Raw genomic sequence first — 19,315 nt, 5'->3', positions numbered from 1 at the left:
TTTAATTCACAAAAGGGATGAAAATTCAAGATTAATAAGAAGATGAATTCAAGCTATACTAGACACATACTTTTTTCAAGGTCTTGGTAGTTATAGTTGCTATAAGGACTTGTCTTATTTTAGAAGAGTGCTGGTTTTACTTGTTTGGGAAAATCTTCCAAAGAGGTTATTATGGCTTTACAAAATGCTTATTCAAGAAATATGTTATTCCTTTAAAATGGCAATAGAAAACAAAATATGCTTTGTTCAGACTGAATAAACAATAAATGTTTATTTTTGAAAGCAATGGTATGAGCACTATCAGTGAAGCATCTTTAAAAATATGGAATCAGGGAGCAGCTAGATGGCACAGTGGATAAAGCACCAGCCCTGGATTCAGGAGGACTTGAGTTCAAATTAGGCCTCAGACACCTGACACTTACTAGCTGTGTGACCCTGGGTAAGTCACTTAACCCTCATTGCCCCACAATAACAACAACAACAACAATAATATAAAATAAAAATATAAAATCAGCAAGCATTTTTAAAGCACCTACTATGCCCCAGGCATTGTGTTAGGGGCTAAAGATATAAAGACAAAAGCAAAAGGTTCTAATTAAAAGAGCTTATATTATGATAGGGCAATCAATCATGCATATGAATAAGTATATGCGAAATACATAAAAGTGGGAGGACTGGGTGGGGGGAGGAGAGAGGGACACACTAGTACCTCACAGCAATGGGAAAGGCTTCATGCAGAAGATGGTGCTTGAGCCAAGGTTTAAAGAAAACTAGAGACTCCAAGAGACTGAGATGAGGAAGGAACGCCAGTCCACAGGGACAGGAGATGGAATTTTGTCTGTGTGGAACAAGAAAGTGGGCATGGCTGGATTGCAGGGTGTATGGAAGGGAGTGAAGTGGAGTGAAGGTTGGAAAGGCCAGTGAAATCACTATACAGAGAAAACAAAAGTGAAACCAAGATAGAGCCCTGGGCTATGCCCATGGTTAGGGAGTGTAACATGGATGATGAGCCAGAGCAAGGGAGACTCTGAAGGAGTCCACACACAGGCAGGAGGAGAACCAAGAGAGAGGAAAGGAGACAGTAGCCAGGAGGAGAGAGTGATTAACAAGCTCAAAAAGGCTAAAAAGAGAGAAAGAAGGGTGAGGACCAGGGAAAAAAACCCAAAACATTAGATTTAACAACTACAACATAGCTGCTAACTCTGGAGAGAGCAGTTTTAGTTTAATGATGAATTAATAATGAGGAAGCCAGATTGCAGATGATTTAGGACAGTCAAAGGTGAAGCAGTAGGGAAAAAATTTAGTATGGACAGCCCTTTCTGAGACAAGGAAGAGAGTGGGTGGTGGTGAAGACAGTATCTGGTGAGAATCTAGGAAATGATGGAGAAGACTTGGGTGACTGTAGGTAGCTGGGAAGGAAGCAGTTGATAAGAGACTGGAGATTAGAGACAGAGGACGAGAGTGAGGCAATCTGTTGGAAAATACGGGAGAGGATGGGATCAAGGATTCACACAGGAGAGCTGGCTCGATCAAAAAGGGCCACCTTGGGCAGCTAGGTAGCGCAGGGGATAGAGCACTGGCCCTGGATTCAGGAGGACCTGAGCTCAAATCCAGCCTCAGACACTTAACACTTACTAGCTGTGTGACCCTGGGCAAGTCACTTAACCCCAATTGCCTCACTAAAAAATAAAAATAAATTAAAAAACAAATAAAAGGGCCACCTTGTCAACAAAGTTTAGAGTAAAGGAGAAGACAGTTGGGAATAATGTCAAGGGGGTATAAGAAGAGGAGCAGAGGAAAGGAGAGAGCTTGTCATATATGTCCTTTATTTTCTTTGTGAAGCATAGAAAGAGGGAGCACTGTGTGAAGGGTTTGAGAAGAGGTTTGAAAAAACTGCTGTGGGGAGTGGAATAGGAAGGAGTCAAGTAATTGCCCAATAACTGCCTTGCTACAGTGAGGTCCCAGTTGAGATTGGGAAACATAAATTTGTAGTGGATCCAGTCAGTACAATTACATGACTTTCTCCAGCTTTATTCAAGATTATATAGCAGGGGCAGCTAGGTGGCACAGTGGATAAAGCACTGGCCCTGGATTCAGGAGGACCTGAGTTCAAAATCCAGCCTCAGACACTTGACACTTACTAGCTGTGTGACCTTGGGCAAGTCACTTAACCTGCATTGCTCTGCAAAAAACAAACAAAAAAAAAGATTATATGGCTATGAGCAGAGCATAAGGATGAGGGAAATAATCAAAGGTTGGGGATTGACCAGGTCTGAGTGGCAAGAGGACAAAGGGGCAAAGTATTCAAATAGTGGATAGTGTAAAGTTGAATTGGTCAACTAAACTTTCAAGATTGGTGAGAGAAGAAAGTGTAGCCAGAGCCAGGGAGACCTAAGAAAATAATGAGGGGTGGAGGATCTGGAGGTCATGATGAAGATGAAGATTAGGTTTAGTAGGAATAAGGCAGAGGAAGGGAAGAAATGTTTGAGATTGTGATCAGATAAAGGAATTTCAGAGCTCTTCAACTTGAAAATAGAAAACTTGTCAGTGATGGCAAGATTAAGGCTGTGACTGGTGGAGATGATGTAGAACGGAGGAGTTAAGTCATGGAGGTAAGTAGACTGAGGAATCGGAAGGTTAGAATATTTGAGAGAACAGCAATGTGTTTGTTGAATTTAACTTGTTTTTCTGTCTGTCTGACTGTATATATAATCTTATTTAATGGTTCCTTCCCAGCTGCCTAGAGACATACTCAAGGTAGTTAATAGTTTACAATTCTTCTGTTTAGAACTGCTTGTTCATATCCTTTTACCATTGGTCTACAGAATGCTATTATTTTGCTTATCAGAATCTTAACATGGATATTTGCTTTAAAGGGGTTTTTTTTCCACAATTGAGTTTCTGTTTTTATGTTCTAGCTGTAAAATTTTGTGCAAAACTGAATTTCAAGTAATTAAAATGGTCTATTTTTAGCTTTTTTTGGTCTCTATGCCTTTTTGGTTAAGAAATGTATTATCAGCGGGGCAGCTAGATGGTGCAGTGGATAGAGCACCGGCCCTGGAGTCAGGAGTACCTGAGTTCAAATCTGGCCTCAGACACTTAACACTTACTAGCTGTGTGACCCTGGGCAAGTCACTTAACCCCAATTGCCTCACTTAAAAAAAAAAAAGAAATGTACTATCAGAAAACTTAATCAATGAACATTTTTATAATTTGATTTAATGTCTTCCAAGGGAAATTTTATCTTTACTACTTCTTTTTTTTCCCCATTTTCCAAATAACTGCAAAAAAGCCTGAATCAAATGTACTATTTTTGTTTGTTTGTTTTGTTTTTTTATAGGGCAATGAGGGCTAAGCGACTTGCCCAGGGTCACACAGCTTGTGATTGTCAAGTGTCTGAGCTTGGATTTGAACTCAGGTTCTCCTGAATCCTGGGCTGGTGCTTTATCCACTGTGCCACCTAGCTGCCCCCTAAGTCTACTTTTAAAAATAAGGAATTATTCCTTTCCAAAGGGCCAATTAATTAATATAAGGAAAGCATATACCAAGAGGGTAAAAACAAACTCCAACAGAAGCACAATAATTACATCTAATACTGTCCACTTTTCAACATTTGCAGAATGAATGTGCAGCTCATATCTTGAACTGAATGTACTTTGGCTCTTTACACCAGTAAATGTCTGTGATTAACATCAGACATAGGGGGCAGCTAGGTGGCACAGTGGATAAAGCACTGGCCCTGGATTCAGGAGGACCTGAGTTCAAATCCAGCCTCAGACACTTGACACTAGCTGTGTGACCCTGGGCAAGTCACTTAACCCTCATTGCCCCACCAAAAAACAAAACAAAACAAAAAAAAACACTAGGGGGCAGCTAGGTGGCGCAGTGGATAGAGCACCAGCCCTGGAGGCAGGAGTACCTGAGTTCAAATCTGGCCTCAGACACTTAACACTTACTAGCTGTGTGACCCTGGGCAAGTCACTTAACCCCAATTGCCTCACTAAAAAAAAAAAAACCCCAAAAACAAAAAAACAAAAAACATCAGACATAAAGAGTACTGGAATAATCCTGAAAGGCTGCAGTTTTGCAGATGTAATGCCTCCACATATCACCAGTATAAAGGAGTGAGCCTCACACTGAGGAGTCCCAGAAACTGAAATCCACTAATACATTCCAGACATTCTGAAGATCTGCTACAGGGCAATAGGAGTCAAGTCCAAGTGTAACTTGAACAATGTAGGGCTCCTGGAAAATGCAGGTTGTGTTTTTATTTAATGTTCAGGATCTTTTCTAGGTGTATAATTATATGGCTATATTACATTTTGGATTTTAATTAAAATCTCTCTTCTTTATTAGGTTATAAGTCCATAGTGCTGAAATAGTCAGAAGTCAAAGTATATTGTTTAGGTATGATTTTCTATAGATGATTTAATTTCTGGAAAATGAGGCTCACTTACCATGAAGACAGAAATCTTTTTTTTTTTTTTAGTGAGGCAATTGGGGTTAAGTGACTTGCTCAGGGTCACACAGCTAGTAAGTGTTAAGGGTCTGAGGCCGGATTTGAACTCAGGTACTCCTGACTCCAGGGCCAGTGCTCTATCCACTGCGCCACCTAGCTGCCTCGAAGACAGAAATCTTAACTATGTATTTTTATTCACATAAAAGCTAAATAGTCTTGGACTTCCCATTAAATACACACTGCTAACATATCTTGGAAATGAAAATATTCACAATGGCCCCTATATATTCTATAAGGAGTTAATATATGGACTTGGTTCAGTACAGTCGATATTAGTTTGGTACTGTAAAAAGGAGCCCTCACCTGGGCTGAATTTGAGTCTTAGCTCTGTGAAGTAGGGCAAGTTCCTTCTCCACTCTGACACTGTAGTTTCTTCATCAGAAAAATGGCGATAACACTCAGATTTCTTAACTCACATAGTTGTAAAGATTCAATGAGATCATGCATATAAAACACTCTGTAACCATTAAGGCCTACATAAATGGAATCTACCATAATTAATAGATAAGAATTTATGTAAATAACAATGTCATTTAGTGGGCCGGTTTTACTAAAATCTCAACCAGTCACTAAATAATTCAAATTCTTAAGGCACAAGCACTACATGTGTTAGTCTAACAATTTTGGTTTATTTTCTATTGTAATTGATATAATGACTAAAAGAGCCACATAGTCTTTAAAATCACTGAAAATTGGCTGTGGCTGATGATCTTGAACCTGAGTCCTTTAGAGAAGAGTCAAACAAAATGTCACATACTAATGTTGCATGTACCAAGTGTGTGTGTGTGTGTTCATTCCTCCTTAGGAAACAAATTTAGAAAATATGCCCCTTCTTGTATAAGCTTCTTCAAAGCCAAAGAAAGGTGATGTCAGAGATAAAGAGAATATTTTAATAGAGTTCAGTAGAGTATGAGAAGCTGAATCACAGGATTACATCTAACTACCTTGAAAGAGATCACACATATCTTTTTTGATGACCATATTTTTCTTTTCTTGTGGTACTACAAAAGAAATCTTTGACATTTATGACTAGATACCAGGTGAGTTTAGCTTTCAAAATTAAGTTTTCATTATTCTAGCCTGTCTTTTTCCAAGAAATGATAGATTTTACATGTGTAATGATCTATTTTGCCTAATTTAGGATGGTGTTTACTAGACAGAAAAGGAAGAAATGAGCTATTTTTGTATTATATAATACTCAAGTTTATATACTTTCCCAGTTTATAGTGTTTTCCTCACAATAACCCCATGAGGTCTATGGTTCAAATAATACTCGATAGATAGGATACTAATCTAGGAGGTAGAGATACAATGATAAAAAAAGACAATCTCTGCCATCAAGGATGTGTATCTTGAAAAAAAAAAAAAAGAATGTGGATCTTGAAGGAAGAATGGAATTACAACAGGCAAAAAAATGGGGAGCAAGTCCAACTGCAGTCATGGGTTATAGTGTATACAAAGATAAGGAAATGAGTGCATTACAGAATGTTCAAAGGTGAGCTGTATAAAATATAGGTAGGAAGTTAGGCTAAAGTCAGAATGCAGAGACTTTTAAATGCTGAGAAAATGACTATCTTAGAGGCAATAAAGAGCCACAGAAACTCTCTGACTAGGGGGATAACTTGTATATTAAAAAGCCTGTTTCGACAGCATTGTTTTACTAATCTACTGTAGGGGTTTTGTTTGTTTGTTTTTGGTTTTTTGTGGGGCAATGAGGGTTAAGTGACTTGCCCAGGGTCACACAGCTAGTAAGTGTCAAGTGTCTTGAGGCCAGATTTGAACTCAGGTCCTTCTAAATCCAGGGCCAGTGCTTTGTTCACTGAGCCATCTAGCTGCCCCCAGACAGCATTGTTTTTTAAAAAATGAATTGGAGGGGCAGCTAGGTGGCACAGAGGATAGAGCACTGGCCCTGGAGTCAGGAGGACCTGAGTTCAAATCCAGCCTCAGACACTTAACAATTACTAGCTGTGTGACCCTGGGCAAGTCACTTAACCCCCAATTGCCTCACCTAAATAAATCAATTTTTTAAAAAATGAATTGGAGAAGAAGGGTGAAGTACAGAGACCAGGCAGTAAGTGATTAGAATTTTGCAGGCAATACATCAGAACTGCTTGCTGTCTTGGGGAGGTAGAAAAAAAATTGAAACTCAAAAATCTTATAAAAATGAATGTTGAAAACTATCTTTACATGCAACTGGAAAAAAATAAAATACTATTTAAATAGCCAAGGTAAGAGGTAAAAATACCTGAATCAAGATAGTGACAAAGGTAATATAAATGAAGCGATGGATGGAACACGTTGCTAAGGTATTAAGAAATGACAAAACATGTGCTAGTGAGTGAAAAAATAGGAAAGTGTCAGAGATTTCCAAGGCTTTGAGCCTGGTGACAGGGAGGACTGTGATGCTTGCTTTCAATAGAGATGATGGGGCAGCTAGGTGGCACAGTGGATAGAGCACTGGCCCTGGATTCAGGAGGACCTGAGTTCAAATCCAGCCTCAGATACTTGATACTTACTAGCTGTGTGACCCTGGGCAAGTCACTTAACCCTCATTGCCCAGCCGAAAAAACAAAACAAAACAAAAAATAGAGATGATGGTACCTACATCCTTATTGACTGAAACCTGCTTGGCTGAAAGAAAGGGGCATGATCTGTGTCTCCTGCACAGAGAAGACTCAAACAAGACATAAAAGTTGTTTTCAAGTATATGAAGGGCTGTCATAGGAAGTATTAGAATTGTTTTGTTTAACCCCAAAGGATAGAATCAGGTGGCCAAGAGATTAATTTAGCCTTGAAGACCAGAAAAACTAACAAAAAGAGCGGCCCCAAAGTAGGACAGGCTGCCTTGACAGATGGTGGATTCCCCCTTGGAATTATTCAAGCAGGGGTTGGCCAACTATTTATCAGGTATGTTATAGTGGGGGATGCCTTTCATACAGGAGCTGGACTAGATGGCAGTTGAGGGCCCTTCCAACTCGCAAATTTGATGGTTCTGGCAGAGGAGTTTGGAGATGTAAAAGTTTTTGCAGGTTAGTTTCTGACATATCTAGTTTGAATAGGGTCAACGTGTAGTCAGTAGCTATAATTTCAGGAATTGTGCTCAGGGAAATTTTGAGGTGGAGATATAGGCCTCTTTTAAAAAAAGATATAAAGATATATTATTATTTAACAGTGAGGAAATTTAATTTTGAGAAAATATCCGTAGGATACAGGGCAAGAAAATAAAGCAGGAAGACAGAGTCTGGGACCCTGGTCTTCTGACTCCAAAGTCAGCACTCTTCTGATCATCTCGTGCTGGCTTAGTCCAGATGACATGATAATAGCCAACAATTATGTGGTGCTTACTAGGTGCCAGACACTGTGTTAAGGGCTTTACAAATATTATTTCATTTGATCCTCATGACAACTTTGCAAGGTAGGTGCTATTATTGTCTTATTGTTACACATGAGGAAACTGTGGCCAACAGAGATGAAATGACTTGCCCAGAGTAAGACAAAAAACTGAGACTAGTTTCAAAGAAATCGTAGTCATCAAATATCTGAATTAATCACTGATTAGTGACTTTCTTCATTTTTTTCAGATACAATCAATAAGAAACACTGCAAAATTTCCCCTTGGATTATCTTGTCACTCTCTTTGCCCAATTGCTGTTTTGTTCACTGTAAAACCTAAAATACCCAACACCTCAACCTGGGATACTGAATATCAGTGCTTCACACCAAAATGGTCCTGTATCAGTGCAACAGAAGAGAACAGAATAGAAATAGAAAAAAACAAAACAAAACAAAACCAACCACTTTGTGCAGCTGAATCTGATGATCACACTTAAGATGGGAAAAGGCACAAAATTTTTGAACGATAAAGAAAATTCCATTAAAATCTTGTTCTCTTCTTTGTCATATTACTAAAAGCTCCTCTTTGAAGGAGGGTGGTTTCCTTAATATAGCAAATATTAAGGAAGACAATTTTCTTCTTAAAAACCTATCTATGATTCCATCTGGCTTTATTTTGCAGAGTGTACCAAACAATCTCAAAAAGTATAGGATTATATCGTCATTTCATTTTGGTGATATGATCTTATCGAGGTGAAAGCTCCAGCTTTCTTGGTCGATATAATGTGTTTGTAACTTATTCACAAATAATATTCAGTCTTGTTTTCAATATTGCTTTTTGTTATCTTACTAAAGAGGAGAGAGGGGATGGGGAGCACGTGGGGAACAAAGAAAGGAAAAATAAAAAGAGAATGTTCAATGATATTCAACACTTACAGCAGCACGATGGAAAGGTACTGTGGATTTGTTCCATGACATCTGTCAGATCTGTGCTGGTATTGTGAGGTGGGACCAACAAGTCGTCTGCAACGATGACAACCAGGTGAGCAGTGAATTTAATAGAGGGGGGAAAAGAGATAACACACATTCTGAAACCAATCTCTGTTCAACCTTCCAGTTAGACCTGACTTGGGTAGAAAACACTAGATCTCTGTGAAGGTTTACAGTTAAGACATTTCTCACTGAGAACTGACAGCCTTTGGAGATAAAATGAGAATTTATAGATTTCAGTAGAAATCGGCCATAAATTATTTTGTGTGAACTTTTGGAGCAAATATAGAAATTTTGCTATGGGGAACTATGTATCAGGAGAAAATGAAAATTAACTGGAGGAGGAGAAAAAACAAGCATATCACTAATTTTGTTACTTCCATTTAGCAGTTGCAAATTATGTAACTTACTCCGCACATTTCTGTTTACTTTAGAATATACAAAGCTTCTCTTACCTAAAGTCTCCACTATGTGCTTACTCTGTTAAATCATCATTATCTGTTACTCACTCATCAATTGATGCACTCCTTTTGGAAGAGCTGTGATAACACTAACCTGTTGTTTGCAATTGAGAGCTGGTATCTTGATCCAATGAATAGCCAAGTGCTGAATGTTGTGGAGAAGACCAAGGGGAGACTCCATTGATTCTGGCATCTGATTCAGGCTACAATAAAATCCAATATACCTCTCATGATTTAGAGAATAAAACAATATAATTTAAAAATAAACTTATCATTTAAAATTTTAAAAATAAAATGGCTGTAAACCTTAGCCTTGATTTTTGGAACTCATTTTTACACTGCTAGACTCACCCACAACAACTTAATAATTAGGGTCATAGAATCATTTTTTCCTGCCTTTTTTTTTTAATCAGTCCATCACAGCCCTCCTTAGTCTCAACAGTACACACAATACTGTCTTGTTCACCAAATAAGTGACATATGGGTCGGGAAGGACCATGCAGTTCCTTTGTACAAAAAATAGTAGTGTACAAAAAAAATCTCATAATATTAATCCACATTGAGATAGCCCTTCTTGTTTGCATAGAGTCCTTTCCTTACAATTCTATGAGACAGGTACTGCATCATTTTATAGAACAAGAATCTGAAGAGGATCTGTCCAAGGTACCATGAACATGATGAGTGTCACAGCCAGAACTCAAACCAGGGCTCACATCATGTTGGAGAAGAAAGTACCGGATTTGCAGAGAACATGGATTAAAACCCTGCTTCTCCTACTTACTGTTTGGCTTTGAGTACATCATTTCACTTCCTTATCCATAAAACTGGGCATGGGCTTGGGCACAGGGGAGACATGCTTTATAATATTTAAGGGGACTTCTAGTTCCGAATCCTTTGAATCCAAGATCATTGTCCTAGTTCCCCTTACTACCCTGTTTTAAATGTTATTTAAGACACAGCAGGATACTTAACAAACATTTGTTGGGCTAACTGAATAAAAGAAACAGGAACTTACTGGAAGGAATATCTTTGAGAACTTAAGGTCAAGGTTTCAACTGAAGACTGGAAAGACTTTTTGTGCTGCATCATTATCATTATCATTGTCCCTGCAGCTAGCATTCAAATAGCATCTACTAAATGCCTGCCTTGGACAGCTAAGTGGGACCGTGTATAGTGTCTAACCTGGAGTCAGGAATACTTATCTTCCTGACTTCAAATCTGGCCTCAGAAATGTACTATCTGTGTGTCCCTGAGCAAATCACTTAACCCTGCTTGCCTCAGTTTCCTCATCTTGAAAATGAGCTGGAGAAGGAAATGACAAACCACTCTGGTATCTTTGCCAAGAAAACCCCAAATGGGGTCATGAAGAGTTGGCTACAACTGAAAAGAGTGAACAACAATAGCATGCCAGGAGCTATGCCAAGAGCTTGAAATATATCATCACATTTGATCCTTACAACAACCCTGGAAGATGGATGTTAATTTTATCTCCACTTTACAGTTAAACATATGATAACAACAACAACAATTAACATTTATATAGCACAGGCATCCTGCTAAGCATTTAACTATTATTATGTCATTTGATCCTTGCAACAACCCTGGGAGATAGGTATTCTCCCCATTTTACAGATAAGGAGACTGAGGCAGAGGTTAAGTGACTTGCCCAGGGTCACACAACTAGTAAGTGTCTGAGGTGGGATCTGAACTCAGCTCTTCCTTACTCCGGGTCCATTGCTCTAATGACTGTACCACCTAGAATCTTCAAATTTCCTCCTAGAATTACAAAACTTCCTCATTTGCCAGCAGCACATAAATGATCCATACAAAACTTCCTTCTCATCATTATTCTTACACAAACTACAAAGAAACAAAGTCAATGTTTCCTCTGTTGAATACATTCTGTGTGAGTTCATTTAGTGAAAGTCATTTTAAATACATTTTTGAAAGTTAAAGTACAATAGTTTTATGCAGACAAGGGCTTGGTATCTTTTGGGGGAGAGGAGGCTGCCTGCCATACTTGCTCCAGCAGCTGTCGAAGTCGGTGAAGCTGAGACTCCAGCTGTTTATTGTGATCTTCCAAAATCTGCATTCTGGCCTCCAGCCGACCTTTGTGCTGCCTAAGGAGCTTGGCTTCCGCTATGAGCTCCGAGTCTTCAGCAGTGTGATGGGGGGGGACGATGGAATCTGGAGGTGAACTGAGGGGGCTGATTGCCCTTCGAAGGTGTTGTTCCTTTAACTGTTCATATTCCACTTGAAGGCTCCTATAACATGGGAAAGACAAAAAGGAGTTTCATTCAGTACCAGTGTATGTAAGTCGTCTTATAAGCTACCTCCTAATTCTACAAATCTTTTCAATTAAATCATGAACTCTTGTGGGTCTCAAAGAATTCATGCCAAGATGCCCTGGTTTCCAACCATTTGAATTTAATAAGAACTATGGAACAGAAGTGTAGTTTTGAGCAAACCATCTTGTTCTATATTCAACTTCATCATAATTTCAGCTAAAAAATGGCACCCTACACAGCAGTCGACTTCCTAATAGCATTCCTCCCTACGAAACCAGTTTCACTGACTAATACTAATTTCTTGTTTAGTGAATAAGAACAGAAAATGGGCATCAGGTTCATAATATAAGTCCAAGGTATTGAAAGGTTGTTTGTTTGTTGTTGTTGTTTTGAACTCCTTCCCACTGGGAACATTTATCCTCTGCAAGGCATACCCACCCACCTTTGCTCTTCTTCCAAGTCGGCAATGATACGCTCCAGTTCTCCCCTTTCTTCTCTTTCCACTGATTTCAAGATCTGTGCTGGACTCTGAGGCTGACTCACAGGGGACTCTCCTCCCAGTGTCTGACAGTACTGCTGGATAAGAGCATGCTCATCCTCTCTAGGGGAACAAAAGCAACAAAAGCAGAAGCTCATGTAAGTGTGTTGACTAGTAAAGATTAAATAGGGATGATCAGTCTGACAGCCTGGCCAAGTTTGCCTTGAAGTCTAACTTCCCCTATAATTCTCCTTTGAAGGGCTAAGAAGAAATTCACAAAGCAGGAAGTGTATGTGAACTAGATATATCCATGTTTTCTGGCTCGTTTTATTCTCTCAGACATGTCTTACAAACTCAAAATGAACAGATGTTTTATAGACAGATGAGGAAAAAAAACTCATTTAGGGCATGCAATTCTAAACAATTACAATAAGATAATGGATGCTGTTATACCTAAAAGGAACAAAGAGATGATTTTTGAAAGGAGGATAAAATATGATAGATTGAGAAAAGGCTGATCTTGAAATAGTTTTTTTTTTAATATTTCAAAACTTAGAGGATGATACATTTGCAGGGTTTTTTTTTTTAAAGGAATGGGAATTTTGATTTTAATTAGCTATCTCCCATTAAAAGTAACAAAGCACAAATAAAAGTGAAGATAAATAATCCTACCTATCAATATCTACCAATCAATACCTACCTATCAATACTTACCAATCAAACATCATGAGCTTATATTATATTTTTAATTTGAGTTTTAAAATTATACTGTTTGATTCTCTATCAGAAGGCCTCAAGTAAGCCAGGTTTTACTTGATAGGTTAAAATTTCTTAGAAGCCATAGGGAGCTACTGAATATTGAATGGAAGAAGGACATGAGGAGACCTATGTTAGAAGTTCATCCTTAGGGCAGCTAGGTGGTGCAGTGGATAAAGCACCGGTCCTGGATTCAGGAGGACCTGAATTCAAATCTGACCTCAGACACTTGACACGTACTAGCTGTGTGACCCTGGGCAAGTCACTTAACCCCAATTGCCTCACTTAAAAAAAAAAAAAAAGAAGTTCATCCTTTTTCCTTTCTTATCTAATCACCTAAGTTCTTTTTCTTTCCCAGTTTCCAGTTAAAGGCCTAAGAACCTTTATTAGGGGCTACTTATATTGGGTCCTCTCCCCATAAGGATGAATGTTCCTTAGGGGATCAATTGCTCAGGAAGAAGACTTTGGGGAAGGAAGGAATGACTATGATGATAATGCTGGTAATGTTCATATACTCTTTTAGAAAGCAGGTATTCCAAATATTATAGATGAAGATGCTAAAGCTTTGTGAGGTTAAGTAACTTGTCCCTAGTCACAGTTAATGTGTCGTGGAACCGAGCTCGGCTGATGGTAGGTCTAGCACATTCTCATACTGTCAGTGAGGAAGGAAAGATGGCAAGAAGGAAAGAGCCCCAAAAGGGATGAATCACAACTCAGCTGAGGTAAAGAGAAGTGATTAAACCTAAACAAAAACCTGCATAATACAAAGTAATAATACTTAATTCTGCGCTGAAATAAAAGTCAAATTATCCCCCTAATATTTCCTTTAAATATCTAGGGCAAACAAAATTTTTTCTTGAAGAGATCTGAGCAAATTTTCATCATTTTACATTGAAAAGAAAAAGCAAAGGCAATTGTTTTTCCTTATTAAAAGAAGGGTTCAATGGGGGTAGGAGTAGCTTCTAAAATGACCTTGGTTTAAAATAAAAAACACGAATGAAACTTTGAAAAGAAAAAGAAACATAGGCACCTTGTGCTGTCACTTGTAAATAAAACATAAAAAGCAACAGTTATACACAGCCAAAGGAATCATTTAATTATATTTGTTTTGGTATTAATACTTGTACACACCTCTGTCAAGCCAATAAAAGTGAATAAATCAGGGGCAGCTAGGTGGCACAGTGGATAAAGCACCAGCCCTGGATTCAGGAGAACCAGAGTTCAAATCTGGCCTCAGAGACTTGATACTTTCTAGCTGTGTGACCCTGGGCAAGACACTTAACCCCCATTGCCCTGCCCCAAAACCAACCAAACAAACAAAGAGTGAATGATTTAATTTTTTTCTAAAAAAATAATTTTAAAGCAAGATAAAGGAATTTGCAACTGGGTCTGGGGTCAGGGGATAAAGGTAGGAATTTAATATCAAATGGTGCCTGAGGATTGTAGTTATTATACTATATACTATATTTGCACTCTGAAACCCCAAAAAGTTCATAAGAAAAATGGCCATATATTTATATACAGCAAAAATTTCACTAATTTAGACAGATTAGAAGCAGGCCAAACTAAAGAAGTAAAAACAGTGAGTTAAGAGAATTTTAAAAATATATATATAAATAAATAACTGTTTTCCCTGAAAGTACACACATAATCCAAACTGTTCAGTAAAACACTGCTAAGTAGAGGATCTTTAGGGCATTATAATAAATATAACAGTGTATTTGTAATTATATATAAATGGATGTTGATAAAGTACTTGAAAACTGCATTTTTGCTTAGGAGTTTGCACATTCCTGGTAATTTTGCTTATACTCAGTTTTTGCGCAGAAAGTCCTATCTTTGTAGACAATATAAACGTAAACTCCAACTTTGTCCTGGTTGAATAAAAAAACCAAAAAACCAGAACCAATCATAAACATTTGTAATGCCATACCTTCTATTAAGGCTTAAGAACAAAATGGGTTTTTCCAAATTGGTTATTTCTAAACAGACAACAAAATTTATTCACATATTACATCTTGGTGATTTATTTTTTAAAAATGTTTTTCTTATACATGTGTGTTCAAGTAAAGGTCCTTGGAAATCAGTAATGAATTTTAGCATGAATTCTATTACATGGAATACTAAATTGGAGCAATATTTGTAATCTATAGACTGAAACAAAATATAGTGAAAAGTAGGTACATATTTGTCAGAATGTTTGCTATGAGAGAACTTGAGAGATTATGCCTTATTAATATCAATGTTGCACCAAAATAGATACAAGAACCTCAGGGTGTTAAGTGGATCGTTCGTCCAAGATTTATGGGAAGACATGAGTAAAATTTGGTGGGCTAACATAGACACATTCCCATTTAAGGTAACATTCAAGGTAACAGCCACATTAGTGGGGCTGGACACCCACCGGAGAATAGGATATATTTAGAATATGGAGTTCTTTGGACATGTAATAATGCTAATGCTAATGCCAAAGACTATTTCTGAAAACCCCAAAGAGTTTGTGTTATAAGTTTATATTGACTTAGAAGTTATCATTCCACTGTTCCAATGAATAAGTACTCGAATATTTAAAAGGATCTAGGACTCCTTGAAGGTCAGCAACATGCTGAAGGCCTTCCTTGCTTTCTCCCAATCTCAGGAGAAGACTAGAAAGGCACTAGGTCTGACCATCTATTATCCTGACCCTCACCAAGATGACTAGCCCATCTTCTTTCCTGTCATATATTTCTCTAATGATAGATTTTATTCTTTCTGTTCATTGTTATGGTGTTATGTTGCAACATGTTCATACGCATCAAACACCTTTCCACTGGCTTCTCTGTCACACTCCAATTCAATTCTTTGAAGACTTGTGCTCTATACCTCTGTCATACACTACTGTCAGTAGAATATTGGTACTTAAAAGTTAGTCTTCTATTTCCATAAGAAGCATGTGGTCATTAAAGGAATTTTGTGATTTCCTGAAGGCGATCAGTCCATGTTAAATTCTAGGCTGAATTAATTGCCTATTGGTACTCTGTCCCCGGTGTACAAGCTGATGGATAAGCTCTAAAAGATGTTCTCATACCTGCATGTCAATCATGGAAATCAATATTCTTCATTCACTTGGTCTATCCTATGTGCATGATTAGGATAGACTCTTAAACTGTTGTGGATATTGTTATGGATATGGAAATGGATATATCTTGATCTTTTCAGGACTCGATGTAATCAGTATCATGTTTCTTGCAAACAACTATACCTAGAGGACCTCACTATTCACAGGGAACCTTTTTTGGGGAGTGAATTCTGCACCTGCATTCCACTTCAGTGACAACTACCTTTAGTAAGCATACATCTTCCTGTTTCATGCATTTCTTAGCTAATATTTATAGTCAGATGGTTGTTCAATAAGATTATTTCTATTGCTATATGGGTTTGGGTTTTTGTTTGTTTGTTTGTTTGTTTGCTTTTTGGTGGGGCCATGAGGGTTAAGTGACTTGCCTAGAGTCACACAGTTAGTAAGTGTCAAGTGTCTGAGGCTGGATGTGAATTCAGGTCCTCCTGAATCCAGGGCTGGTGTTTTATCCACTGCGCCTCCTAGCTGCTCCCTGTTGTTATATGTCAAGGAATCTTGAATGCTCCTGTGATGTATGAATGAGGCACTTTGTTGGAAGAAAGAATTTAAGAAATATTTTGCTCTGTTAAATACATGTGACCAAGGTCTTTTTTTTTGGGGGGGGGGGTGAGGCGATTGGGGTTAAGTGACTTGCCCAGGGTCACACAGCTAGTAAGCGTTAAGTGTCTGAGGCTGGATTTGAACTGAGGTCCTCCTGAATCCAGGACCAGTGCTTTGTCCACTGTGCCACCTAGCTGCCCCTTGCTCTGTTAAATCAATTACTTTTTCATAACCAATGAACAAGTACTGTGAAATCTCAAATTCTTTAAATCTTTTAGTCAGTTGTGAAAGCCTGCCTAACTAATACCCTCATTGAGGATGCCCTTGATCTGTGAATACAGAATAGTCTCATGAAGATTTTCTATAAATGGGAAAATAGGCTGGAAGTTATTGATGTTCTCTTGATCACCTTTTTAAAGTATTTATAAGGTCCAATAATTTTGCCATGCATTTGGCATTTCTTCCTTCAGACACCATGTGAATCTGTCCTTTAATGACTACATAATTGTGTTGTCTCCCATAGATTTACTCCAATCTTGTTCTTTTAGTGCCATCTCTACTCCCTCTAAAAGTATATCTGAGGAGGGGGCAGCTAGGTGGCGCAGTGGATACAGCACACTGGTCCTGAATTCAGAAGGACCTGGGTTCAAATACAGCCTCAAACACTTGAGGCTTACTAGCTGTGTGACCCTGAGCAAGTCACCTAACCCCCACTGCCCCACCAAAAAAAAAAAAAAAGTACATCTGAGATTTTGATAACAGAGTCCAAATGAGGAGGCTCTCTTGTCATTCACGATGAAAACAGTTTGCTATAAAAGTGTTTGCAGATCTCTTCCATTTATATTTTTTCTTTCTTGCCCTTCTCTCCTTGGCATGCTTAAATGCTCTCAGGATGACTTCAGTCAAACTTATTAAAAACTGGCTTTACCCTCTATGCATGTTCTCTGCTTTACAAGGTTCAATAATCATCCATCATTCTTCTTAATAAAATCTGAAAGATAAGTTTATATTCTAAATCGTTTGCTGCCACCTTTCTTTTCTAGCAAGAAAGTAAAATGTTTGCTGATTAAGGTGCTTTTTTAGGTTTCCTAACTTAGATTGGTTAAATTCTGTATAAAATTATTATAGCTGGTGATTGATATAATGTCTGCTATCAAGTTCCCATTTTTCATCATCAATTTTCTTTAATTTCTTTAATGGGTTTAAGATTGAACTGTTTCAATTGTATACCACATCTTTTTCTCACTATTATTCGTTCTTCTAGTTTTTAAATTAAATCTGATGCTTGTTATGAGAAGTTGGTAGACTGATCATATGCAAATAAATGATTCAGGATAAAGGAATGAAAGAATACAGAGCCTTAGACATTACAGAGAAACCTCAAGACTTTCTTTATACAATGGATATTTATTCAAAGAAAGAATTGATAGGTTTGGGGTATGGTAAGCAACAAATAACATAACAAAAATAAACTATATATTTTCAACAGATAGGAAAAGACCAATTATTGGTGGATGAATGATATGGTATAAATAGATGCTATTTTATTTTAAATTCATGAGGATTAGTCTTGTGACTGAAAGCTAGTGGGGAATTTCTATACATTTAATGTCATATCACTGGGATTCTAAAATATTAAACAGTTACTGGGTGGAATTTTATGTTCAAAGCTCAGAGTATATATCAGCTTATATTGGTCTCAAACATTTCACTTTCAGTAAAAGAGATTTTAGGAATAGCTGTCAGCTTTATGACTTCTTCATAAGCCCCAAGCTCAAAGAGCACTGAAGTTGCAAGTTCTTTCAAGTAAATGAAAAAAATGATATAACTGCAATTCATATCTTTTATGGACATCTCCCATGCTCAAGAGCTTTAATTAATAGGGATGATTTTGTGGGCGGCTTGGCAGTGGAATAGGGGAGTAAAGATGAAAAAAAAAGTCTAAAATCAAGTAGTGGGAAAGGTAGTAGGAAATTTTAAAAATTATTTTTCTTATATAAATATCCCTCATGCTAACAACAAAGCAGCTTTTCTGGTTCTTTTTTTTTTTCTGAGGCAATTGGGGTTAAGTGACTTGCCCAGGGTCACACAGCTAGTAAGAGTTAAGTGTCTGAGGGTGGATTTGAACTCAGGTCCTCCTGAATCCAGGGCCGGTGCTCCATCTACTGCACCACCTAGCTGCCCCTCTAGTTCTTAATAGGTAAAAGAAACTTGCAGTATAGAAGAGCTATGTCTGAGTTCACCATCTAAATGGGATATGAGTTATTAAAGGGCAGGAAATTTGGAGAAAATTCTAGTCTGAGTTATTATAGGAATGCACATACAACCACTTGATGATATTTCTTAAATTAATTGGGCCAAATGAGAAACTGTAGACAAGTGGAATGGGTCCACCTTTTATTCTAACTGAAGTAACCTGATTCTTTTAGGCAGAAATGGTGACAAATGCAAGGTGTTTCATTTAGCATAAATAACATATCAAATAAATAAATGTATCCCATTATGGGATTTTATCCCATTATGGCTCAAAAGCATAAAATTTATGCAGACTTTTTTTTTAATTTAGCAACCTCACTTATCTACTTTGATTGGGATCAAAATTCAGAGCCACAATCAATGAAGATTACTTCAGACAGCCATAATCAAATGAAATAGCCTTTCCCAGCAGTTCTAATTACATGATTTACTTACACACTTCCTGTGGTAGAACTGCTGTCTGTGAGGAAGGAGCCGTTGGTCCTTTCCATCTGGGCCAGTCTGAAAAATGAGAATGAGGACATTAAAAACGGGGTTAAGAAAATTAGGCTCATTTTCCTTGGATGCATTCACTGA

At 37.8% G+C, this 19,315-nt stretch overlaps 1 protein-coding gene across 3 annotated transcripts in view; it reads right to left on the bottom strand.

The window, feature by feature from the left end:
* UTRN (utrophin) overlaps nucleotides 1–19,315 on the bottom strand; it is a 705,722-nt gene that overhangs the window by 9,017 nt on the left and 677,390 nt on the right. For all 3 annotated transcript variants that reach the window (XM_044001726.1, XM_044001724.1, XM_044001725.1), the window contains 5 exons: nucleotides 19,175–19,240; nucleotides 12,034–12,192; nucleotides 11,324–11,567; nucleotides 9,398–9,506; nucleotides 8,789–8,875 (listed from right to left, as the gene is read on the bottom strand). In XM_044001726.1, coding sequence (XP_043857661.1) covers nucleotides 8,789–8,875; nucleotides 9,398–9,506; nucleotides 11,324–11,567; nucleotides 12,034–12,192; nucleotides 19,175–19,240 — 665 coding nt within the window. The remainder of the gene's footprint in view (nucleotides 1–8,788; nucleotides 8,876–9,397; nucleotides 9,507–11,323; nucleotides 11,568–12,033; nucleotides 12,193–19,174; nucleotides 19,241–19,315) is intronic.

This window comes from Dromiciops gliroides, chromosome 4, assembly GCF_019393635.1.
Source record: "Dromiciops gliroides isolate mDroGli1 chromosome 4, mDroGli1.pri, whole genome shotgun sequence".
Lineage (NCBI taxonomy): Eukaryota > Metazoa > Chordata > Mammalia > Microbiotheria > Microbiotheriidae > Dromiciops > Dromiciops gliroides.
Note: the sequence above shows the minus strand (reverse complement) of the source record. Positions and strands in the feature narration are given on the sequence as shown.